Here is a 26962-nt window from a genome sequence, read left to right as displayed (position 1 = left end):
GCAGCGGAAGTGCTTGCCACAGGCTCCGGCTCCAAATGTGCACTTAATAAGCATTAGCTCCTGTAAGTCTTTTTCCCTGCTAACGCCCTTAACTTTGTTCTGATACCCCTATCTCCTCCCAGGCCCTAACAGGCATCCACAGCCATGATGCTGAGGCTTGAAACCACAGGTAGGGACATTGTGCAGCATGGCGAAGGCACACATATGGCCCCATGGTGAAACTGCCACTTGGAATGCCTGCCTCCCCTCCCCGCATCCCTGGGTTGGATTCTCGGCTCTGCTCCTGGCTCTGGCTTCCTGTCACCACAGACCCTGAGAGGCAGCCCTGAGCCTGCAAGGAGTTGAGTCCCTGCCTCTCCACCTTCAAACAATGTTTTTGATGTCGTGCTGTGTGTTCCCATTTCCCATCTCATCCTCCTGTCTCTGAGAGCAGTCCATTTCAAATGTTCCTGGAACTCCTTGGGTAGGCAGGTGCCCCACATACCACGCCACCTTTTTCCCTGCCTTATCAAAACATCAGATGACCCTGACCCATCTGCCTGGCCCAAGCTCCTTTGGCAGAGTCACTTTGCTGAGGACCTGTGCCCCTCGCTCCGTGTGGCCAGTGTATTCTGGTGCCAAGAGCAAATGCTTTAAAAATAGCACTTGGAGCATTAACTGCTAACAAAGCAAGAATTGGCGCTTCTGGCTGGGATTTGCTTTGAAGGCTTTCTCTATTTATTTGTTTATTTAAACTGATGTGTAGCGGGTGACCTTTCAGATAGGGTTTAGATCGTTCTCAAGAGGCTCCTGAGTTGATGGGGGTTTTTCCCCCTTCTAAACAAATTTATAGGCATATGGTCCCCATACCATGTGACTCATCCATATTGAGGGCACAATTCAGTGGATTTTAGTATACATACAAATGGGTGCAGCCACCATCATAATCAAATTGCAACATTTTCATCCACCCTGAAAGAAACCCTATTTACTTCAGGTGTCACCGCCTACGGTCTTGCCCTCACACCTGCCCCAACCTTACCAACCACTAACCTACCATCCCCATGGGCTTCCCTGGTCCCACTACAAAGTAAAGGGTTCATTTACTCCCCATAGATGGTCTTTGGGGATTGGCTTTGTTGCAAGTTCATTAGTTCTTAGGTTTGGGTTGTTTGTTGAAGATTTATTTGGAGGCCCAGTGCAGTGGTTCAATTGGCTAATTCTCCCCTTACAAGCACCAGGATCCCGTGTGTGTGCTAATTCATGTCCCTGCTGCTCCACTTCCCATTCAGCTTCAGATCAGCTCAGCTCTAGCCATTGTAGCCATTTGGGGAATGAACCAACAGATGGGAGATCTTTGCCTCTCCTCTCTGTAGAATCTTCCTTTTCCATAAAAATAAACAGATCCTTTTTGAAAAAATTATTTATTTGTTTGAAGGCACAGTTACAGAGTGAGGAGAGACAGAGATCTTCCTCCACTGGTTCACTCCCTGAAGGCCCACCAAAGCCAGGAACCTAGAATTCTATCTGGGTCCTCATGGGAGGTAAGGACCACAGCATTTGAGCCATCTGTGCTGCTTTCCCAGGTGTATCGGCGTGGAGCTGGATTGAAAGTGGAGAGCCAGGACTTGAACTGGCACTCCTATGGGATGTTGGTGGCTTAACACACTGTACCCCAACACTGGCCACAGCTCCTTTGTTTTTTGTGTATATCTCTCTTATGACTCAAGCTTAAGAAAATCTACAGTAAACTCAGAGCTATATTTTGCCTAGTTGGAGCAGCCATTCATGGGAGGGAATTACACTAGCACCTGTACCAGCTCGGAGTTTCAGAATCTAGGAAAATACTTGACTTGTGATAGATAATCATTACTGTGTTCGCTAGTTTAGGGCCCTGGGGTTACATCAGGCAGTGGTTCCTGACTGCAGTAGTCCCATCTCATCTAACCTCTATCAAAACCTTCGCATTCCCATGAACAGAGCAAGCCCCCCGGCCCCCCTGGGTTGTTATCCTTTCTGGTGCAGGTTGAAAGTATAATTCATCAAGGAGACTGTATCCCAGGGAATGTCAGCTGACAAGATTGTCTCCGAGATGCAACATTAGCCTCAGGTGGACCAGCATCCCCCATGAGTTTCTCCTTGTCACCTTCCAGGTGAGTGGAGCAAGATGGAGTGGAGTCAACACAGGACACACTTTCACATGGGCTGCACTGGTGAAGAGGCCCATAGCCTCACCTTCATCCATGCACCACGTGCAAGTGCCAGAGACCTGCAGATGTAGAAGGCCAAAGCCTTCTAAAGAGGGCAGGGGTAGCCAGCCAGATTCATCTGGCCCTGGAGAAACAGCCCTGGCACGTCTCAGCCCTTCCATACAGATGGGCTTAGCTATAAGGGTTCAATTTGCCATCTGCCATGTCTGGGGAGTAGCAACAGCATCCAAAGCCAGCAACCTTGTGGAGGATAAATCTGTAAGTCCCAGCGAGAAGATCTTGGAGCCGCAGCCAGTCCCTGGGGATGGAGGAGCTGGGCAGGATCCTCGAGGGAGGAGCATCCCTTTCAGAGAAGCAGTGTTAGCCAGTGGGTCCAGCTAACCATGGGGTTCAGCCCAACATGACCAAGTGTGTGGGTAGTAGAATGTTGTCTAGAGAATCTGGAAGATTGTATTGTAAAAACCTCTTTGAAACATGAGTTAAGTTGTGTCCCTCAAAAAGGTAGGCTGAAGTCCCGTACCTCAGAGGTTGTCTAATTAAAAGGAGGCTGTTAGGATGGGCTTAATGGAATACCAAGAGTGTCCTCATCAGAAGGGGTGCTCAGCGCAGACAACTGTGGAACATCACAAAATCACTCCATGGTGATACACCTGCAGCCCCAGAGGACCAAGGGTGGCTAACAAACAGGAACAGGGAAAGATGTGTGGGTCCGATTCTTCTTGATTCTCCAAAGTCCTGGTTGGGAAATGATAAGTCCCTATGCTTTAACTCTCAGCTGTCCTAGGAAACAACAGGGGTTGCACTTTGGCTAGGCTGTGGTAGGCTATGGGGTGGCTATGGAAAAGCCGGATTCCAGACCCCACCCAAGGCCAGCGTGATTAGAGTGTACTGGTGGTTGCTCTTGTTCTGTTTGCTCCTTGACCCAGAGCTGTCCCCTCTAACTGTGGAGCCCAGAAGTCCAAAATCAAGGGCAGGTTCTAGGAGATGACCCCCTCCGTTCTTCCAGCAGCCTCGGATGGCTCCAGGAGTCCAGGCTTGTGACTGCATCACTCCAGTCTCTGCCCTGTCCTCGTGTGACCTTCTCCCCTCCAAGTCTTCTTATAAGGACATTTGTCATGGGATTTAGGGCCATCCATTTAATCCAGGATGATCTCATCTGAAGAGCCTTCATTTAATTATATTGGCAAAGACCTTTTTTCCCAAATAAGATCACATTTATAGGTGCTAGAGGTAAGGACTTGGGCATATCTTTTGGTGGGGGAAGGATCACCATGCCACCCATTGCAAAGAACTTCACCACTGCCACCCTTTTTTTTTTTAATACACCGAGTCGATCCAACAGGATGTGTGACCTCCCTGTCACCCCAGTCAAGCTTTATGATCTTTTTATAATGGACTAAACCCTGAAAGTGGCATGTAGAATGACCCAGAGAACTTGTGGCATCTGAGATGAAGCTTAAAGTGTGGAAACTTCATCTTAAAATAAGCAAACATGAAACGGATGTCTGATGTGCAAAGTAGCGCCTGTTCTTTGAGAAAGAGTGATAGATGGCATGTAACAAGAGTTTGAATCGGGTCCAAAAATATTGCAGAGGCTATAGAACTGTAAACCAGAAATACATTTGGTTTTAAAAAAATTGTGAGAAAGGTCGACCAATAGGTGAATGAGGCAATTTAGATACCTAACGTTCACAAAACCAAATGAGAAAATGAAAGATGAAGCAAATGAGTTCAGTGCAAAGGGTATTGGGAGGGAGGTGGAGTGGAAGGGAGTTGGAGAGGGGAATAGAAAATTCTCTCCCAGATGAGACCTCGCACCGTCACTTGTCCTCCTCTCCTATTTTGGGCTTCTCTTCCTTCAAAAGCATTCCCTGTGAATGTGTGTCTGCTCCCAGAGTTGTTGTTTTTTAAGATTTATTTATTTAGCAGGCCTGGCATGGTAGCCTAGTAGCTGAAGTCCTCACCTTGCATGCACCAGAATCCATATGGGCACCAGTTTATGTCCCAGCTGCTCCACTTCCCATCTAGCTCCCTGCTTGTGGCCTGGGAAAGCAGTCGAGCATGGCCCAAAACCTTGGGACTCTGTACCCATGTGGGAGACCTGGAAAAAGCTCCTGGTTCCTAGCTTAAAATCAGCTCAGTTCCAGCCATTGTGGTCACTTGAGAAGCAAATCACTGGACGGAGGATCTTTCTCTCTGTCTCTCCTTCTCTCTGTAAATATGACTTTCCAATAATATATATATATATACATATATATATATCTATCTTTCTTTAAAACGTATTTATTTAAGGCCAATTGCATTGACTAAATTGGCTAATATTCCACCTTTCAAGCACTGGCATCCCATGTGGGTGTTGATTTGTATCACATCTGTTCCACTTCCCATCCAGCTCCCTGCTTATGGCCTAGGAAAGTAGTAGAGAACAGCCCAATGCCTTGGAACCATGACCCAGAAGAAACTCCTAACTCCTGGCTTCTGATCAGCTCAGCTCCAGCCATTGTGAACCAGCAGATGGAAGATCTTGCTCTCTGTCTCCTCTTTTTTCTGTAGATTTGTTTTTCCAATGAAAATAACTAAATCTTTAAAAACAAAAAGTTAAGATATATATCTGAAACTACAGCAGAACAATTTTCTTTTTTAATTTTTTTGTTTAAAGATTTATTTATTTTTATTGAAGGGCAAGTCCATGGAGAGAATGAGAGAGAGCTTCCATGCACTGGTTCACTCCCCAAATGGCCCCAACTGCCAAAGCTGAACCAATTCAAAGGCAGGAGCCAGGAGCTTTTTCCAGATCTCCCAAGGATTTGGGTCTCATCCTCCACTGCCCTCCAAGGCCATAGGCAAGGAGTGGGATGGGAAGTGGAGCACCCGGGTCATGAAGAAGCACCCAAATGGGATGGCAGCACTGGCAGGTGGAAGATTAGCCAGCTGAGCCATTGTGCTGGCTCTGCTCTTGAGTTTTGATGAGAGGAATTCTCAGGTACATCTTTCCTTCCCTCCAGCTCTTTGCAAGTGAACCCCTAATTGCAGGCTTTGACTGAGGTTGAGTACGTGAAGTCAATAGCTAAAGAACATGCCCGCCTTGTACATATTCTTTGTGCCAGTTGCCATTGAAAATTCAATTGTTCATTGTTTTTTTGGTGCCTGCTCTAAGAAAAACACCCTGTGCCCCTTCACATTAGAAGTAAATGTATTGGAAAGCACACTGGGCTAGGATTAGGGGAGGAGGCTGGCATAGTAGTCATGGTCCTGTTATCACATGTGGGAGACTTGGCAGCCAAGCATTTCCTTTCTCTCAAGTTTTGGGCTTCTTATCTGTAGAATTAAGGACATGAACCAAATCATCACTTCAAGCTTCAGAATTCTATTCTTTAACACGATTAGAATTAAAATAGGAAGTTCTATTTATCTTTAAAATGTAGTAGACTCTGCATTCCCATTTAGCCTTTCTCAAAACTGTAACTTTTGTGGAAAGAAGCATTTATCTATGGGAAAAGCAGAATAACAGAGATTCACTACTCAAATGGCCACAGTGACTGGGACTGGTCCAGGCTGAAGCCAGGAGCCTGGGTCTCCCTCATGAGAAGTGGGGGGCTCAAGTGCTTTGGTCATCACCCACTGTTTTCCTAGATACATTAACAGGGAACTGGATTAGAAGCAGTGGAGCGGGGCCTGATCTGGCTCTCTGAAATGGAATGCTGACATCATAAGCAGTGGCTTAATTTGCTGACCCCCCCAAAAAAGGCTGCTCAGAGAATTGTATGATTAGAAACTGCCATCAAGACCCATTCATGCATTGAAGCCTCCACACTGTGCTGTTCGAGCAGTGATTCTTCCAATCTTAACTCTGAACTGAGATTCAAATTGACCATGACCCTCAGTGTTGCAGATTCTTGCTTTAAAAAAAATATATATATATATATATGAAATATTTACAGAGAGAAGGAGAAACAGAGAGAAAGATCTTTTGTCCAGTGTTTCACTCCCAAAGTGGCTACAATGGCCAGAACTGAATCAATCCAAAACCAGGAGCCAGGAGCTTCTTCTGGGTCTCCCCAGGCAGGTGCAGGGTCCCAAGGCTTTGAGCCATCCTCTGCTGCTTTCCCAGGCACCAAGCAGGGAGCTGGATGGGAAATGGAGCAGCTGGGACACAAACAGGCGCCCATAGGGGATCCCAGCACATACAGGGCGATGACTGTAGCCACCTGGCTACCACGCTGAGCTTCCTTGTTTGATTCTTGAGACGAGCAGAATCAGTGTGTCCAGGAAGATTCTAGAACAGGTACCATCTCAAAGGCAAGAACCATGAGCTGAAGAAATGAGCCAGAGGCAGCCCATGATTTGGGCAAGATGGGGCCAGTGCGTGGCCAGCTGTTCTGCAGTTCATCTGCAGTTTTTTCGCTCACATCCCATGGACAGGATCTAAGGGGCCTGGAGGAAGTTAAGGCTATGGCGTTGGCTTTTATTTTAGTTCCCTAAATTTTAGTGCCTTCCTGCCCACCTTGCTCTTTTCCCTGTGTTCTTTGTCTCCCTGTGACCCTGAGTTGGCCTAAGATTTGGCCTCCTGCTTTCTGTCCTGCGTGTGTACCCAGCCCTTATTTACCCAGTCCCCAACCCAAGGAAGACAACCTTCACTCAGCACCATGAGGATTTGCCTGTCCATGTGCTGGCTGACCACAGGGTGGACGCCGTGTCTTTTTGCCTCAACGTTAGCAGAGTGAATAACGCCCTTCATTTGCCTCACCTGTGGGAAAGTCTAAAAGCAGGTGCTGAAAGAAACCAGTTTTCCCAGTTTAACCTTAGCCCCTGACTTTTAATCCACAGGAGCTCCTTGGCAGGCTTCCGTTTCCTCGTTTGTAGCTTCCAGGCAGTTGTGGCTGATGACTTAAACTTCTGGTGTGTTCGGTGAAAGAACAAAGTAGCATTCACTCTCTTCTTCATCTTTAGCAATCCAGTTAATGCATTTGTTTTTTTAATCCACTTGATACATCTGTCTTGTTGCCTTTGACTAAGTGACATGCCACCCCAGATTTTGGCTTAAAACAGCAGCAGTGCCCCGGGTGTTTGATCTGTGGCTAAGTCGCCTCTGTCCTACACCGCAGATTGTGGGTTCCATTCAGGCTCCAGCTGCTGACTTGTGCTGCGTGCTGCTGAGCTCCAGTCTTTGGGTTCTGTCTTACCCCGGCCCCATGTGTTGTAGGCATTTGGAAAGTGAACTAATGGGTGGTAGCTAGTCTCTCTTACTCTCTCCCCACCCTCTCTTTCCTGCCAAAGAAGTAAATATTTAAAACAGTAACAACCACTGTGGATTATTTCTCATAGTTCTGCATTTTACCTGGTTAGTTGGGCAGATCTGCTTTTCCTGGCCCGTGCTGGGGTGGAACTAAGGAGTCTTTTCCCTAAGGTGTCTGAGCTGCAACACCTAAGACCTGGTCGAAGATCCTTCACTCGCTCTCCCAGTGTGGCTAGTTTCAGCGACCCCGCAGTGCAGTGGTCTAAGGTACTCAGACTTGGCTTTTTACATAATGGCAGGCTTCCGGTTTCTGGTTTCCAGCTTCTCTTAAAAGTTGAAACCAGCAAAGTGTCTCTTTCACCATATTCTATCCACCAAAGCAAAGCACCAACCAGATTAAATTCAAGGGAAGAAGAGATAGACTCTCCTTTTTTTCTTTTTCTTTTCTTTTTTTCTTTTTAAATCCACCCATCTTTATTGGAAAGACAGATTGACAGAGAGAAGGAGAAACGGAGAGAAAGATCTTCCATTCGCTGGTTCAGTTTTCAAATGACCACAGTGACCTGAACTGAGCTTATCTGAAGCCAGGAGTGAGGAGCCACTTAACAGGGGTCCATGGTCCCAAGGCTTTGGGCCCGTACTCCACTACTTTCCCATGCCACAAGCAGGTAGCTGGATGGGAAGTAGAGCAACTAGAATATGAACCAGTACCCATACGGGATTTTGGTGCATGCAAGGCAGGGACTTTAGTCACTAGGCTATTGCACCAGGCCCACTTTTTTTAAGGACTTTATTTGAAAGGGTTATGGGGAGGAAGAGACAAAAGAGATCTTGCATAATCTGACTCACTCCACAAATGGTTGGATGGACCAGAATTGGACCCATATGAAGCTAGGAGCTGGGGACTTCTTTGGGTCTCCCACACTCTAGTGCAAGGGACCAAGCACTTGGATCATCTTCTGCTTTTCCAGGTACAATCAAAAGGAACTGGATCAGAAGTGAAGCAGCAGCTGGCATGCCAACTGGCACCCATATGGAATTCCAGCACCATAGCACCAACCCCGCTCCCTGTTCAAGATTTAATTCATTTATTTGCAAGGCAGAGAGACAGAGGTCTTCCATCTGTTAGTTTTCTCCCCAGATAGCTGCAGTAGTGAGGGCTGGATCAGGCCAAAGCTAGGAGACAGAAATTCCATCCAGGGCCCCTACTTGGTGGCAGGGGCTCAAGAACTTGGGCCGTCATCCACTGCCTTCCCAGGTGCATTTGCAGGAAGCTGGATCAGAAGCAGGGCTGCCAGAACTTGAACCAGCACTCTAGTATGGGATGCCTGCATTGCAAGCAGCAAGTTCTTCTGCATGCCACAACACCAGCACCAGATGAGAGGACCAGCACCCCAGTGCAGTGAGGGAAGGCAATGCATTGTAGTCTGCCTGATGATGCATGCTTGATTTGTTTTTGTCTTCTCCTTTTATTTCAACTCAATATAATTTAAAAAAATTTTTTGACATACAAAATTAATGCACACAGCCCAGTGAATTTGAAGATAAGCTTGTCCTCATGAAACCTTTACCACAACGTATACTGAAAAACCCATCCATCACCTCCAAATTTTTTCTCCCACTTACTCATTATTATAATGATCATCATCTTGGTATTCTTAATGGCATTATCCACTATAAGAGCATATAAGGCTAGGGAAAATTAATCCTGTTGCTTTAAACATCAAATCTTTGCCTGGCAGCTTTGGGAAAGCATGCCGTCTTTGCTCCAGACTGCAGGGTTGGACATGTCATATAAAGGTTCCATTGGCTGCCTCGGGAAGTGCAGTAATGGCCAACATCAATTGAGCACTTGCTATGGGCCAGGCCCTGCACTTAGGCTTTTTTCATGTACTGTGTTATTAAATTAGTGTAATCTTTCCAGGCCTGTGCATCTGCTCTCGGGGGCAGCTTCTGGGTTGGTTCAGACAATGGACAAACAACATCACAAAGTTGGAAACAAAGCTTCCAAAAGGCTTCCCACAGCCAAGGTCATCAGCCCTGTCACACACATATTCCCCTGGGACAATCCTTCTTCATCCTCTTCTTCTTAACCCTTCCCAGAATCCCTGTTGTCCATCTTATTCTACTCCCATAGCAGGACAGACTTTATGTTCCTTTCTGTGTTTGCTTTATATTCCTATGACTCCATATTCAGGCAGTCAGCTATTGAGGGAAGGGCTTTATTTTGGCTCATGGTTCTGGACACACAAGATCCCAGTAACATGGAGCTGGCTGTGGTATGGGACCTCTTTGGGCTGTATCATGCCATGACAGGAGCATGTGGGCACTTCTGTATCTCTGTCCCTCTTATAGAGGGTTTTCACATCCCCATGATCTCATCCATCCTAATGACCTAATTTAATTTTATCCCTTTCCAGTGTCTCCGCCTCCAAACACCACCAATGAATTTAGTTTCCATCCTCTTAATACTGGTTATGTATGGGGCCAGCGTTGTGGCCTAGTGAGTTAAACTGCTGTTTACTACCCTGGTATCCTGTAATCAGGATTCAGAATTGAGTATCAGTTCAATCCCACCAACTCCACTTCTAATCCAGCTTCTGCCATCCATGTGGGAGACCTAACCCAGACCTAGCTATTGCAGTTATTTAGAGAGCAGATCAGTGGATGAAAACTCTCTCTCTGCCTCTCTCTCTCTCTCTCTCTCTCTCTCTCTCTCTCTCTCTCTCTCATTAGCTTCCTTGTTCTAATTGTCTCAACTTGTCTCTGTTGTTTTTGCCTTTCATATAAATGCACCTTTTTAGAAAAGTCAGTAAGAGAGCCAGGCTCTCACTGCTCATATCTAATACTGAACATATGCTCAACTTAAGGACCACTACAGCATCACTGTGTGTGGGGACACCTGTTAAATGCAGAGCTGGTGTCCGCCTTGAAGATGCCACCTCAGTAACGCATAGAACACTTTAGATTGTATTTGTGGTAGAGTGTTTTATTTGTTTATTTCACTTCTTTGAAAGGCAAAGAAATCTTCCATCCTCTGGTTTGCTACTCAAATACCCATAACATCCAGAACTGGGCCAGGCTGAACCCAGGTACCAGAAACTCATGCCAGGTCTCTCACATGCCAAGCAGGAGCTTAACTACCTGAGCCACCACACTGCCTCCCAGAGTCTACGTTGGCAGGAAACTGGAATCAGAAGAGCCAGGACTCAAACCTGGGCACGCCCAGTGGAGAGGCAGGTGTGTCACGTACCCACGGCCACCCCGGGATTGAGTCTTGAAAGAAAAGGAGATACAGGCAGAGAATGCAGTTGGCTGCAATGAGGGAACTTCAGAAGGAGACCCCCCAACACTTGCCCAAAAAATGTTCAGTTTCTGGGATGTCAGCCTGGGGCTGCGAGGCACTTCCTGGGGCAAAGCGGAGAACTGTGGGCTTGGGATGCTGACCCATGAGGTGCGAGCAGCTCCATGCCAGGGCATTTTAATGTTACCCCTGATGACTTGGTGGGTGCTGTGGGATGGGTTTGGGAGTATGCATTGGGAAGCCCCTCTGGCCACAGAACATGAAGGTGGGAAAGATAAGGCTCTACTTGGGCTGCCTGGAGGAGGGGACACAGTGGCAGGAGCACGCACAGGTATCTCTCCTGGAGGAGTCGCAGCTGCAGAGGCTGGTGATGGCAGCTGGCTAAACCTCTTCAGAAGCGAGCACCAGACAGCCCTGTGCAGCTGCAGCCAGAGGGGTGTGTGTGTGAGAGAGAGAGAGAGAGAGAGAGAGAGATCACTCAGCCTCACTCCTGCAGGGACTGGGTCAGTCCCCACCTGGCTGCTCTGCTCTCTGCCCATCTACTTTTTCTTTACATTAGACCAGACCCTTCTTTTCTGCTTCTGCTCTGTACCTGGGGCTGTCACCTCTCACCCCTGGCTTCTGCCTCCATCCGCCAGGGCCGGGATGAGGATCCTAGTCAAGGGCCGCCCACCCAGCTCGCGAAGCAAGCCCCACAAGCTCTCTTCATGAGCGTGAACATTCCACATAGACTTCTAAACATCAAGCAGGGCCACTCTGCACATTGTTCTGTGTCGGCTTGGAAGCACCTCTGGAGAAACGATCTCCAGTGATCTAAGTAGTGGCTGATCTCCATCTGACGATCACTGAGCAAATACGACATGGTTACACATTAAAACAAAACAAAAAGACACCTTTTCTACTGTTCTTCGTTAAGTCTTACAGCTGAAAGATGTAAAGACTTGGTAAATGTTTGCATGCTACATCCAGCTCAACATAAAATCACTGCGGGGTTTCCTCTTAGGCCGCTTTGCACAGACCCTTGCGCCTCTTGCTTTAATCCCGTAGATACATTTTACCCTTGGACTTCAGTTTGAATTGCACAGTGTACACTCCGCTCTTGCATTTGGCTCTTGGGTTAACCTAGTCTGTGGGACTCGCACGTGATTCCTACATGTGTCAACCAGCAGGAATTATTTATTCTTTTCTCCTTGGGTGTCTTGTCCCCTGATGAGATGATCTGGCTTCCTACGGATGAAAGTCTGAACTGTTCCCATTCTTTGTCTCTTACGTTTAAAGCTGTTGTGAATGTTTCAGAATAGTCTTTTGGCGGCCGAGGGCACACGTTGTACTCTAGACGTGGAGCTATCAAATCGTAGTTAGGCATCTGCTTCGCTTTGTACATATTTGTTGGCATTGCTGAGTAATCGACCATGGTGATTGTACCAATTTGCACTTCACAGAAACAAACCAGCCGCCTTTCTCTGTAGCAAAGTTTATTGGCCCCAAGGTCAAGGGAAAATATAGCACGATATTGTAAGATCTCGTTTTAAATCGCTTTTTTTGACATTTAAATTAGGTGAGCTGTCTTCTTGCCACTTGATCCCATCACAAACTTCCTTTTATAAAATGAAGATGCCCTGCAATTCGTGCTCTAACGAAGGGCACAACTCGATGGAGTTGGTACTCACGGGGTGGCGTGACTATCACCACTACCTAGTTCCGAAGTGATTTCACCATCTTAGCAAGAAAGCCTGAGCCCATGAGTGGACACAGCACATCCCTACCCCTCGCCAATCCCTGGCAGCCGTGAATCTACTTCCTCCCTGGATTTTCCTACGCTGGACATGTCCTCTAGAGAGTCAAACTTGTAATATATCCGTTTCTTTGATACATTCCCCCCCAGGATCCTAAACACTTCAAGTCCGAGAAGACGGGCCGGGGACAGCTAAGGGAAGGCTGGAGGGATCACCATCAGCCCATCATGTGCTCCTACAAGCTGGTGACTGTCAAGTTTGAGGTCTGGGGACTCCAGACCAGAGTGGAACAGTTCGTTCATAAGGTACGTGAACCAATACCAGTTCCTGGACTACAGCCAAGGCCGTTGTCTTTACGAGCAGGATGAAGTGTGTGAGACACAACTGCCAAACCAAAGCCAGGTGACTGCATGTGAAACTCACCTCTTAGGCGCAGATGCGTGGCATACCTGGGTTTCATTTTTTGCTGGTAATTGATGTTTCACTCTTCCTCTTTCTCTCTCTCTCTGAGCTGCTGTCTGAGAGAGAGACCTGGAGCTTTGGGGCCTGGAGCTTTCCAAATACACTTCTGTCTTGAGCACTGGGCTAATCTGCTTGCTGAGGAAGGCCCTTGGGAAGCGGCCAGGGCATTTATCAGTGTGCACGGCTCGTAGGCCAATTCTCACTCAGACAGCTCCTGCGGATGTAGGCTCCTAAGGTGGGAGAGCGCCCATAAGATGAAAAAAGAAATTCCATTGGTCCCATTAGGTAGCACACCTCAACGTTTCTGTCCCTTTCACAATTGTGTTACTACAAAATGAGGAACAAACTCAGAGTATGAGCTTCTGTTGAATATCTACCTTAATGAAACATGGCAGTTTTACAGCAGGAATTCACTTGGTGGTGATTTAAATTTTCTATGTTTCTAAGGTGTTCCAGGGCTGACTCTGTTTACCTTTCCGCTTAAACACTGATGAAGGACAGTCTTGGAACTTCGGGGGGATGGGGGACACTGGAGTTCACCTGCATGCACTGAGCAGTTGATACATGAATAGATTTCTCTCCTGACATTGGGGGCCGATGGACAATGGAAAGTTTAATTCTTAGATCTAGGACCAAGGAAGAGATGGTTTGCTTCTCAACGCCCCCATAGTTTAGGTGGATGGTAAGAGACCCTGGGACAAACGTGAGAGGCCACGGCGTGTGCTCCTAAACAGACAAGACTGCGGTTCCTGGACTGAGCTCTTGGCTGAAAGGGAGCGCCACGGGAATGGAGGTCCGGAGCTTCTCCTCGTCCTCCCAGAAGCAGGAAGGCAGTCACAGGTCCCAGAGTCAGCGTTCTCCTGCCCCATCCTTGCATCTAAGGCTGTGTCTTATCTGACTTCCCATAATATCCCTTTCCTGGAGCTTTTTAACCCGAAACAAAGTGCTGACAGGGCCGCTGTCATAGCACGTTCTATTTCTTCCCACAAAGCAAATTTAGATTGCTGCAGCATCTTCTTGTCTTACAATTGACTTTGGCTGGTTTTCAAAATCTATTTTCTTGGGCTTTTTAAAAAGCATAGCTTATTTGAAAGGCAGAGAGATGAGGCTGAGACACAGAGAGACAAAAGATCTCCCACCTGCCTATTCACTCCTCAAATACTCTGAGCAACCTGAGCTGGGCTACACCGAAGCCAGGAGCCAGAACTCCAACCTGGTTTCCCACATGGACACAGGGGCCCATGGATATGAAGCCTCACCTGCTGCCTTCCGGGTGCACAGTAAGGGGATGCAAGAATGGAAAACAAAAGCAGGACACTCAGATGTCATATGCAGATGTCCTCAGCAGTGTCTTGTTGCTGGGCCTAACTGGCCTCCAGAATGGGTTACTTAGTAGCTGAATCCTCGCCTTGCATGTCCTGGGATTCCATATGGATGCTGGTTCATGTCCTGGCTATTCCACTTCCATTCCAGCCTCCCTACTTGTGGCGTGGCAAAACAGTAGAGGATACCCAAAACCTTGCGACCCTGCATCCTGCGTGGGAGACCTGGAAGAAGCTCCTGCCTGCTGGCTTCAGATTAGCACAGCTCTGGCCATTGTGGCCCCTTGGGGGGAGCGAACCAGCAGATGAGAGATCTTTCTGTCTTTCCTTCTCTCTGTAAATCTGCCTTCTCAATAAAAATAAACACATCTTAAAAAAAAAAATCTGGAAGAAGAATGCTCTATTCCAGGCATTCCCATTGCCCATTTCCAAATATAATGAGGTGTGATCTATGTCCCCAAACACACCTGCTCACCCAGCTAATGAGACTAGCATTTGAATGGGCTTCAAGTGCCAGGGATGCCTTTCTCTGAACACCTTTGTTGTTTTTTTAAGCGTCTGTTCACAGTTAAGAGGGGGAAACTGTTGAATCGCAGAGCCATTAGCACTTGATTGAATTCTTGTTTGCAGCCGGCAGCTGTGTTGTGTTTGTGCTCCGTATAACGGGGTGTGTTTACTGATGCCTGGATGCTGCGCCTCTGCATTCCCTGAATTTGACACACTCAGCACTGTGCATTCTTTCTTCTATTCATGGCATGTCTCCTGCTCCCCGTCCTGAAGCCTCCGTGGGGATCCGAAGGCCAGGAGCTAATACAAATACTTCATTAGAAATGCTCCCCTTGTTTGGGCAAACACACCAAATTCAAAGCTGTCAATTGCTGAAACATAACTCGAACCCTTCCAGAGGAGAGATGGGTGAGTTTGAAGCTCCTGGCTTCAGCCTGGCCGAGCCCCAGCCCTTGTCAGCCAGCAGATGGGAGCTCTCTCTGTCTCTCAACTTGATAGATTTACTTAAAAATAGTAATAGTTTACTAATTGCTTCCCCCTAGCCCTTAAGTATCGACAGTCACTGGATTTGGCTTGGCAGGAAAAAAAGGAATGTTACGGGGAGACTGTGAGTGTGCAAGAAAGATTTAAAAAATTATTCAGGATGAGACAGAAAACAATAAAAGCATATAAGCGGTATCAGACCACACACACACACACACACACACACACGGCCTGTGGGATTTTCCTTGGCCTTCTGTTATCATGACATGTCACCCTCAGCAACCACTTGATTCCGTCTTCAACCAACCCTATCACTCCCATTTCTGCTGTTTCTGCTCTTTCTCTTTCTTAAAAAAGATATATTTATTCTTATTGGAAAGGCAGATTTACAGAGAGGAGAGACGGAGGGAAAGATCTTCTGTCCACTGGTTCACTCCCCAAGTGGCCAAAACAACCAGAGCTGACAGGAGCTAAGCCAATCTGAAGCCAGGAGGCAGGAACTTCTCCCAGTTTCCCATACAGGCGCAGGGTCCCAAGGCTTTGGACAATCTGCTGCTTTCCCAGGTCACAAGCAGGGAGCTGGATGGGAAGAAGAGTAGCGGGGACACAAACGGGTGTCTGTATGCAATCCGGGTGAATGCAAGGCAAAGACTTAGCCACTAGGCTATTGCACTGAGCCCCTTACATTCTTTCAATCATAGATAACTGGGAACAGGCATTTGGCCCAGCAGAAAGATGCCAACATCCCATATCAGAATGCCTGGGTTCCGTGCCTGGCTATCACTCCTAACCCCTAACTTCCTCCCAACCCAGTTCCTGGGAAACAGTAGGTGATGGTTTAAGTGCTTTGGTCCCTGGCACACACCCTCCTTTATTTTTTTTTAACTGAATCAGTATTTGGGATAATTCATCAGAGAACAGGGAATGTTAAGGGCTCTTTGTGTAGAAGTGGCTTGCTGCCCAGAAAAGTGCTCTTGATTTCCAGCATGTGTGCCCTCCTGGTCCCAGAGAGACGTACACCCACCCACAAATGAAAAGCAGACACCGTTTTGGTTCAAGATCAATGAAAGGAAGAGCCTCCAGGTGATGAGTGTAGAGTCATTCAATCACTGCCATGTGACTGTCAGGTACTTGTCATCCACCTTTACACATCCCCAACCCGAGGCTCAAATGAAACAAATTCATTTCCAGTAAAATACATGCACAGCGTGCAAAGGGTCAAGGGGGAGCAGGCGTGCTGTCTGCGCATGTCAGTCTAATTGTCACCACATACTGACAGGGACGTAGGTAATCACCACGAGGACTCCCAGAATGGGACATAGCCTGATTTTTGTTTGTTTTGGTTTTGGTGTTTTAACCAAGCATGATGTTATTTAGCTTGTGCCTTTTACTTTCCAGGTGGTCCGAGACATCCTGCTGATTGGACATAGACAGGCTTTTGCATGGGTTGATGAGTGGTATGGTAAGTCAACTTCCCCACTGTAACTTGGAGAACCTCCCAGTAGCACATGGACTTGGGCTTTGGGTCCATTTGGTTTCAACTGCTACCTAGGACAACAACAAAGGCAGGCCACTGCTTCCTGTGTTGGAAATGGCATTATCCACTAGGCATGATGAAGATGTAATTGCAGAAACTTGAGCTAAAATAACCACAGAACTATTGATTAACTAAGACCTCGGTGTTTTTGATGCTTGCAAGTTGATCTGCAGAGCTCCATCATTCTCTGTTTGGATGGGTTTCAGACCCAACTCGATTTATCCCAAACTTCTATTCAAGATCAAAGTTGTCTATAGCATCATATCAAGTCAGAACAGTCCTTTGAATCAAAAAACACTTGAAACAATTCCTTACTAAATAATATAAAGGTTCTGCAAAGCTTTAAGGGTAGACAGAGGCTGGCCTGTTTCGTGACCAAGAAAGAGTTAAACAAGTTCTGCACATTTCCAATAAATAACAACAAGGTTGGTTTTTTCCTCTGACGGATGGACCATTCTTCCCAGACCCTGTGAACTCCTGCTCTGCCCACATGAATCCTCTGCGATTTCCAGAATCAGTCATCAGACAGCTCTTGTCCTTGGCTATAAATAGAGAGGAACACGCCCAGTGGATGCCTTAGGTTAGATCTGATTTTTCAGGTCAGTTGTCTAGCAAGCTGCCCTCCTCCTTGGCTTGTTCCTATGTCACATTAAATGTGGCCTGAGTGTAACCTATATTGCATTTTGGTCCTTCCATCCTTGTTCTACCAATGCTTTCCCTGTTCTTAGCAGAAGACACCAACATGAAAGTCAGAGGACACAGTGAATGAAATGGACAAAGACAGTGATGGTTATTAACGTTGTTGGCTATTTGTGAATTGCCTTTGGAAAGACATGATTTTGTAGGCTACAGACTTATTTTATTTTTGCAATTTTCCCAGATCTGCACCTTTTAGAGAGCCAGTGCATCTCCCCACATCTGTCCAGAGACAGAATATGATTTAATGTTTCTAGTCACAAATGCCACTATGCTTTGCTCATGTCGTGAGTACGTGTGGCTTGCCACATTGTCCTCAGGTTCCCCCAAAGACCTGTCTACTTGCAGTTTTCTTTGGTGGGATAGGTGGAAGGAGAGTCTTCTGTGATGACTTCTTCAGTTCCTCAAATATTTCTAGTGATTTTTTTTCTAGTGAACTTTATTCAGATTCTCAAAGGAAGCATAAATCCCAAAGAGGGGTTAAAAATCTTCTGGTATCTGTTGTACTCTTTGGAGTTTGTGGTTTCTTTGCTACCAACACCAAGGGAACAGGAAAAAAAAAAGATACCCAAAGAATCATGAGCTTAAGCTGATGCGAAGTTTGGCAGAAGAACAGACATTGAAAGGCCAAAACTCTGCCACTTGAAGACTGGGAGACAGGCGGTGGAATAGGTTTCTCCCTAGGACCAAAGAGAATTTTTCAGAAAAGGCAACATCAAAAAAGGGTGGCCACATTCTGACCAAGAGGCTAAAACTCTGTAAGGTTCTTCACTAGAGAAGAGGGTTTGATTGGAGACGTGATACAGGAAGCCAAAGAAATTCAAGGCAATGTCTGGGCACGGAGGATCAGGACGGACTCTTACATGGCTCAGCTGAGCCTGGGGCAAGGAAGGAACATAAAGCTTTTCAATGGGGGAGAGAATCTTCAGATTGTCCAAAGCTGGACTACTACATCAAAGGAAATGGGCTATGTCCCAGCCAGGAAACTTGGAGAACATTGGCCTGTTTACTTAGAAGGTATTAGATGGAAGCTGTCAACAACTCAAAGAATCTCTTGGTCAAAAAGTCTTTTCTGTATCTGAGTGCCCCTAAAAATCCCAGTGTGGCCGTTAGTGGGTGTGTGTCATCAAGGTGCCTGTAATACCCAGAGTGAGTTCCACCCGCTATGTACACACTCAGACCCAACCAAAACAAACAGCAGTTTTCAGTCAGCGAGTGGGCTGAGAACAACACCATTGAGGTGCTAGCCAGGCATGCCATGGCTTCTTGATTAAGCTGGTGCAGTCAGTCAATGAATGGCAATGGCCCCTGCCCACACAGTGTCTTCTCTGTCAGACAGCTGTGGGCATTTTAGGAAGATGGGTGTGTTACTGTCCCACCAGTTTTGGCTACCTAACGTTGCTTAGTTTTCTTTAGCAGATTCAGGCTCAATGGGACTCTATTAATAAATAGGGGGAAAGGTCCAAAGTAAGAAAACTCTCACCTCTGGCTATATGCAGAGAGCGTGGCCCTGGTTTCCAAAGTGAAGTCTTCGGAAATGCAACCATAGTATTCCCTGGATACTTGTTAGAATCCAACATTCCTAGGCCCCACCTCAACTCTACTAATTTAGCAATCCTGAATGTATATTGCCCAGCAATCAGTTTAAACAAGTCTTCTGGAAGATTCTAATACTGGCTGACGTTTCAGAACTACTGGCTTATAAATGGGCTGTAAATTAGATTGGATTTCAAAGACAGTTTAATTTAGTCCAAATAAATTAGACCAGAGTGGTGCAGGTGTCTTCAGGCCAACTACTAAACCTTGATGGCTTGTGAGTGTTAGAAAAATGCACTCTGTGTCAGACAGCCGGATTAGAAAATGGCGCCCCTTCTGGGCCGAATCAGCAAGTGTGTGAGCTTGGCCAAATTTTAGCCGCAGTCACTTTGTTGACTTGACTCTCCTACACTGCACAAACCATACACCCTGATGCAGTGTCAGCCTTGGATGTCTGTCTCTCTAATCAGAATCACCACCACTAGTGCTTAATTAATAGTCAAGGGAAAAAAGAAAGATATTGTAGGGGATGGTGATTTGTTTTTCACACAAGGATTAATTCTGGATCTGTTCTGAGTTCCAGCATTTGGTAGTCACGAAACTTATTTCCCTAAACAGGTTTTATTCTGCTCATGTTCAGTGTAAAGTATAGCCGTGTCTGTGTTGGAGGAGACGAGTTTGTGTTTCAAAGCCCTGACTGGTCTTTATCTGTGAGCCTTGGGTTCTCTCTGCATGGCTGGAACACTCATCAGAAAAGCAGCAAGAACACATTTTGCAAGATGGGGCAAGCAGGGAGATGGATTAAAAATAGGCAGCCCGGCTTCACAAAAGCCCAGTTTTGCCTCACAAATCTGTCAGTATTTTGAAAGAGGAACACAGAAGATTGTCAAAGGGAGCCTGGGACCAAGTGGACTCTCATGAATGTCTTTGAAAACCTGACTCTGCCCAAGAAGTATGAGGGAAGGAAGTTCTGGCTTGTGTGGATGGAACTATGAAAAGTGATTCAGCAGTCAGCCGTGCGGAGTGCCTGCTGTCGGTCTGAGGGCGAATGAAGCAAGCTCAGGGTGGACCAGGACACCTGCAAGCACTCACACAGGCTAGTTGAGCTCACCAAGCCAGCATTTTCCGGGGATCCCATGTTTTCTGAAATAGGAACTTGAGTGCTGTGCTCTTAGGCGACCTTGTATGTGGTTGTTTATGTACAGCTTGCCAGGGAGAGAGTTCGTAGCTTTCCGTTAGATTGTCCGAGAGATCAAGGGGCCCTTCCCTGCATGCCCTCCACCCCAGTTAGAGCTGCAGGAAATGGCCCAACTCTGGATTACTGCTGAGGATCTGAGTGGATGGAAGTCATGGAAAGGGCTTACATCCACTTCAGGCCTGGCTGTTCTCACTCCGGAGAGCAAGCATAAATAGAAGTTATGATCATTGAGTGGGGTAAAAACACAGTACTTCCCACAGGATGGCCACCATTTTTCTGGAGCCTCCCTCCAGCTACAACCGGTTGGAGACTTCCATTTTTACTTACAATGAAAAAAAAAAGCGATTTCTATTTTGGCTGTGGAAACCAGAATTAGAAAACATTTGTAGAGGGAAATTGGAAAAGAAAATGCACCAGTCAGGGATACCATTGGATGGTTGCTGTGTGAGCCTGTTAGATCTCCTTTTAAAAATCTTAGCTAATGGGCGCAGTGCAGTAGCCTAGCGAGTAAAGTTCTTGCCTTGAACTTGCCAGGATCCCATATGGGCGCTGGTTCTAATCCCAGCAGCCCCGCTTCCCATCAGCTCCCTGCTTGTGGCCTGGGAAAGTAGTCAAGGACGGTCCAAAGCCTTGGGATTCTGCACTCATGTGGGACCCAGAAGAGGCTCCAGGACCCTGGCTTTGAATTGGCACAGCTCCAGCTGTTGCGGTCACTTAAGGAGTGAATCAACAGAGAGAAGATCTTGCTCTCTGTCTCTCTTCCTCTCTGTCTGACTTTCCAATAAAAATGAAATAAATTTTTAAAAATATCTTAGCTACTGCCACTAGGTAATACAATAAAAGAAAATTCATTTGATCCAGGGCATTTATCATTCCTTTGTCTGTTTGACTTCTATGCTGTCTCCCAAATATCTGATCTTACTTTCCACTTCCTAAGAAGTCAACCTGACCTTTTCAAAAATCAAGCAAGTGAAAGTTGCCACTGCTAACAAAGCTGAAAGACGAAGAGAAGCCAGCTCCTCTTTAGGTATGCAACAGACAGTTAATAGCTATAATTAGAAATCAAAAATTTGAGCACAGGCAAAAAACATGAATAGGTAAATAAACCGTGGAAGAAGAAATACAAATGACCAATACGTTCGATCACAAGTGTACTGAAGATAAGAAAATATGACAAATATCTGATAGAAAAAAGAGTGATAATATCCAGCATTAGGAAGACAATGATGAAGTGTAAGATCTTTGTCAAAGTGATAAGTACAAAAAAACATATGACCTAGCTGTTCCACTTCCAGAAATTTGTTCTGAACAAACATGTATGTGTTTACAAGCATATATACAATGCTAATAGTGTTTATAAAAGCTAAGAATGTGTGTCAGCATACATGCTCATTAACGACTGTAGTCAAGGCAATTATGATGTGTCCGTTCCATGAATATTGTTTGTAGCGCTTGTAAAGAATAAGGGAGTTCTTTCCATTAGTGGAAAAAGCAAGTTAGCACTGCATGATTGGTATGTCTAGTCTAGCATGCTATAGTGTGATTTCTATATGTAAAAATAAAGAGATGAGAGAGGACACTCATGAAGATGTGACTTCTTAGAAGCAAAAATCTCCCAGTGTATGCCTCTAACCTTTAACATTGGTTATCTCAAGAAGGAATAAGATTGATGGAAGAGGATCAAATGAAACAAACCCATTTTTCTCTATAATCTGGGACTATGTGAAGCATTTAGCGGAATGTAATTCAGGCATTACCTGAATGAGTCAGTGAAGATGCATCAGTTGAAAATGCTCTTTTATACAAAAGAAGTAGTGGAAGCAGTGTTAGCCTGCTAACGTTGAGGCATATTTTGATCCTCAAGCCTGTAGCTCACAGTTTAGAAAACTGGGGCTTCTGCAGGTAACATATCTTCTGTGGTTGGAGCTGCTTCGGCGAAGCTGGGCTGCTGGCAGAGGGCGACGTGCTGATCTCTGTCCAGCCCCCTGCTGCAGGAGCAAGTTCTTCCCAGGCCCCGTGCAGCAGGACTTCCACACCCCAGGATATCCGAGGCCAGCTGTCCTCTCACCTACGGAACAAGAGAGAGTAGCAAAGAAATGGTCTTTTGAGAGGACAGGGCAAGGGGTCTCGTCCCACCACAATGCAGTGAGGAGAGCATTGTGCCCCAGAATGCTTCTCATTGCGTCGGTAAACACTGAAGGCAGCATGTCATCCAGCACTCTTCCCAGTACTCTCCTAAATCGTGCAGGTAGCCCCAGTATTGCTTGTTCAAGAACCTTCATTAAGAAAGCCAAAATAGGAGCTTTCAAAAGCCTACCAATTCCAAAATGATTAGTTCCCAACGTGTTGGTGAAAGAGTTGAGCGAAGGTCCTTTAGTTAGAAAGTTGTGCGATGTGTGTGAACATTTGTTTGTAGAAGTCAGGAGATGGGAGTCTAAATTGTTAGAAGACAGTATGATCATTGAAATTCAGTCAGTCATGAAGATGAATCATCGAAGGAAGGAGACTGTCACTGGGCACAGGCCGTTGAATTTGCCAAAAACTGGACTCGCATGTAGATTTGGAGGTAATATATGTTGCAAAAGCGAGACACAACACGTTTTACCCAGATAATCTGCACAGGAACATTCTCAGTTGATTAAGGTGTCCATAAACAATGGAGGAAACTGTTTAAAATCTTTACGATTATTTCCAGATAGATTTATTCTATGTGGAGATAGTTCAGCGTCAGTGGGGACCAAAGTATCAGGTTTTTAGAGAAACACTCTCCAAGTGTTCATTTTTTTATGAGGGCTAATCAGAAAACTTTTTTCCTTTTGTATGGAATTTTCTAGAATTTATTTTCTATTATAAAAATATTTAAACATGAATTATTCCTAGGAATGACCATAAATTCTACAAAAGTGTATCTTTTCCTTACTAATTCCAAACTGATAATATTTATCTTCTAATGACCCCAAATTATTGATTTTTAAATCATTTTCCCCCTTCTTACACAAGTAACACATATTTGCTGCAGAAGATTTAGAAAATACAGTTACAGCAAAAAGAAATAAAAATGATCTTCAACTCCTCAAAAGAATCCTGCTAACATTTGAAAATGTGTGCTTTGGGTATTATTAAATGGAGATAAGGCTTTTCTGACTCAAATGATGAATCATAGAATGTGTATAATTTTTATCTTATTTTTTAATTTAGCAGTAATGGATAATGATGCCTTGTCTCTATAGCGGTGTCGCATATTTGTCTACCACGTTTGTGACATTGCTGGTCCGTGGAGTTGTTTTCAGTTTTTCCTAAGCAAGTCACTAGTGAACGACTTTGTTGCCAAATCCTTTGTCATCCATGAAACAGATGTGTCTTTGAAAGCCCATAGTCATGCACTACACATCCTCTGCGGACCCAGAGTTAGCTGAAGATAAAGAATTCTCTCTGAGATTTCACTAAGATAAAAAAGAAGCAGCTCACATTCCTTTGCCTGTGTTTTCCAAATTCCCGTCGTGCCTGTTGGCGTCTCGCAGAGGGTCACTGATAACAGACATACAGCGAGAAACTGCTTGAAATGTTAAGCTTTCAGCCCAAAATGACCTCTTAGTACGCGTTCCAGGTGTATTTGGTTTTAAAAATGTGATAGCCAGCCCTTGCGATGAAAGTGACTGTGTTGACAGAATGTGTTGTGAGCTAAGTAAGATGCGCTCGTTCTAATCACATGATGGCATCTTTCTGTTGTACCTCAAAGAAAAGCATGCTGTTTGCCTGGCCAGCCCGCTGCCTAGCCCTCTGGATGCTGACGCTGCTTCTCGGACAGTGCTTGTGATGGATGATTTCAGGGTTTCGGGGTAGAGAGGGGGGGAGTCATCAGCTTTGGTAAAATAGTCCAGGTCTGGATTTAGAGCCTCTCCTTGTCTTGGCCCCAGACCGCAGCGAATTAAATCATAAGCTCTGGCAAGCCTGTTCTTTGGAAAGAAATCGGCTCTCACATGACACTAGGATTGATAGAAAAAGACACTGAACCACATGATAGGGAAAATACTTCAGGGGGAAAAAACGCAGCTGTGCCTCCCCCGCTGCAGCGCCCACTGAGCCAGTTAGTGAGCAGGGGGTCGATGAAGGTTTTGTTCAGCATACCTTCCTCCTTGGAAAGGCACGGAGTTAAATCCTGCGGACGGAGCAGCAAAGGAATGCCCATCTGGGAAAATTGCTGATAAAATGTTGTGAGTTAAACCTAAGGCATGGGGGAGGGAAGGGATAAAACAGCAGAAGCATTTAAAGCGAGACCAGCTGTCATGTTTCTGCATTTCACACACGAAAGATAGATGCATTTCCTAACTTCTTTATCGGTTGATTTAAAGCAGTTTGGCACCCTCTGCACTGTGGGCATTTTGGACCAGAGAATTCTCTGTTGGGGGCTGCGGGATCTGTGTATCGGAGGATGCACCGCACCGCCCCCAGCCTTTACCTCCAAGATGCCAGTAGCACCCCTTCCCCAACCATAATCACTGAAATATCAAAGAAAAAAAAATTGTCCCTCGTTGAGAACCACTGGCATAACAGATCATCGTCCTGAAATACTAAAACACTGTAAACTCAGCCCAAAAATCATGTCATGTGCCATTTTATTTATAGATCAGTGTGGGTGGGAGTAGTGCCAGCCGTCTCCAAGCTGTTAGGCTAGATGCGCGGTTCGGTGTAGACCTGCGCTCTCTGACACGGCGCATTCAGCGCAGTGATCCGTCTGTGTGAGTGAGGATCGCACCAGTAAATATCGCGGGCCTGTCTGCCGCGCCCTGACTCCTACAGGAGCAAGGCACGTGTTGAATGCATTGATCAAAGGATCTCTAAATCTCTTTACCTGGAAGGTAAGTGTTTAAACCAAACCAGGCTGACCCTGCGTCCCCAGGGGATCTGCTAACACGGCTGTAGGAGATCTGGGGCTGCCCTGTAGCCCGCGTGCTAACTCTCCCACCACGCTCAGCTCACTCTGACAAGAAACACCCCTCAGCAGTTCCACATCTCCTCTAAGACTCCCTTTGACTTAACTCCCTTACCCTCACTTCTCCTTTGGCTGGTAGAGCTAACTTTATGACTTTTCGTAAAGTTAGCCAGTTCCCTGCTTTTTAAGACCTCCTTGGCGACTGCTAAGCTCCCGCCTTTCCTTGTAGTCTTCCCCCCCCCCCGTTGAAAGATTGCATTTAATAACGGAAGTTACCCACGTCTTGACCTCTTTCAGATATGACAATGGATGATGTTCGGGAATACGAGAAAAACATGCATGAACAAACCAACATAAAAGTTTGCAATCAGCATTCCTCCACTGTGGATGACATAGACAGCCATGCCCAAACAAGTGTATGTAGAATTTTTAAAACATGTTGCCCACCCTTTACCAAAAAGGCACACGTGAACTGATCTTGCAAGTGCTGCAAACACCCCCTTCCCCACCTCCCAGAAAAACCATCGATGAAGTCACTGAACTGGGGCTCAGGTTGGGCATGTCACTCTCTCTTTCTCTCTCTTCCATGCGGTTCAGTTGCTTGAAGCTGCTTCTCTTGGGGGTTAATTTGGGTCGTAAAACCGAGACCATGGAGAGTGGAAACATTTTGTGGTACTAGTAAAACAGCCTATGCCATAAAAGGCAGAGGAATTTAAAAAAAAAAAAAAAAGGGATGTCATGTGTAAGCTAGAACAGTATGTCGGTAACTTTTAAAAACGTAGCATTCGCTTATTCCATCGAGGGAGGGCTTCTGCTCATCTGCTGCTTTAGCTTTCTCTACATTCACTTCAAAATGCTTTCAAGGCTCTTTCCAGCCGTCTCAGGCAATCGGTTCCTTTTTTGCATAGGGTAATCTCGAGCTGGGGGAGCAGTGTGTGTGCACCCAGAGGCCGAGCCATGCAGGGTGGGGAGCAAGGAATGTACCCAGCTGCACACCAGAGCCACCTCGTAGGGCCCCAGGTTATCTAGTCACATCGTGGGCATTGAGACCGATTCCTTCTCAATCTTTTCTCTGAAATCAAATATGGAAATTGAGAACTAACTATGCTTTTAGGTCAGCATATTTTTTTTTTAGTGTTTATTTTCATCTATTTGAAAAGCAGGAGGAGAGGGAGCTTGTATTTGTCGGTTCACTCCCCCAGATGCCTACCTCCGCTGGAGTTGTGCCAGGCTAGAACCTGGAGCCTGAAACTCCATCCTAGTCTCCCAGATGGGTGGCAGGAGCCCAGGCACTTGATGGGCCATCGTCTGCTGCCTCCCGGAAGGTGTCGGGAGGAAACTGGATCAGAAGTGGAGCAGCTGAGACGTACACACACAGATACAGAGCTCAGGCATGCTAAGTGGTCACCTACCTCACTGTACCACCATGGCCACCCCAAGGCCAGCATTTTAGATACAGTTAGCCCTCAGTATTCCACACTAATGTGGAAAAGGTGGAGCCAACAAAGAAAATAGTATCAATCAATAAATTATATATATATGCCTGATCAACCGAAGCTGTGCTGTCTTTATATTCCACCTTGAACTTGCCTGTCTCTTAGCTCATGCCCCCGAATAATACATTTAGGCTTCTTAAAAATCATAAGTGTGTTATGGTGTAATGGGTTAGGCTGCCACCTGCAATGCTGGCATTCAATATGGTCCCCAGTTCAAGCCCTAGATGCTCCATTTCTAATCCAGCTGTCCATCAATACACCTGGGAAAACAGTGTAGTTTGCTCATATCCGTGGGCCCTGGCAGCCACTTGGGAGATGTGGAAGAAG

The 26962-nt window shown here is 46.0% G+C and overlaps 1 protein-coding gene across 3 annotated transcripts in view; it reads left to right on the top strand.

The window, feature by feature from the left end:
- Nucleotides 1-26962, top strand: part of PITPNC1 (phosphatidylinositol transfer protein cytoplasmic 1) — a 228926-nt gene that overhangs the window by 195181 nt on the left and 6783 nt on the right. Inside the window, exons 7-9 of one of the 3 annotated variants that reach the window (XM_040989535.1) lie at nucleotides 12615-12770; nucleotides 16638-16701; nucleotides 25437-25555. In XM_040989535.1, the coding sequence (XP_040845469.1) occupies nucleotides 12615-12770; nucleotides 16638-16701; nucleotides 25437-25555 (339 nt within the window). Of the gene's footprint in view, nucleotides 1-12614; nucleotides 12771-16637; nucleotides 16702-25436; nucleotides 25998-26962 lie in introns of those variants that run through there. The other 2 variants (XM_040989534.1, XM_040989533.1) reach the window with 2 other exon arrangements.

The sequence above is a fragment of the Ochotona curzoniae genome, unplaced genomic scaffold, assembly GCF_017591425.1.
Source record: "Ochotona curzoniae isolate NIBS_2020 unplaced genomic scaffold, NIBS_Ocur_1.0 contig_523, whole genome shotgun sequence".
Taxonomy (NCBI): domain Eukaryota; kingdom Metazoa; phylum Chordata; class Mammalia; order Lagomorpha; family Ochotonidae; genus Ochotona; species Ochotona curzoniae.
The sequence above is the reverse complement of the archived record's forward strand: the minus strand, read 5'-3'. Positions and strand labels throughout refer to the sequence as shown.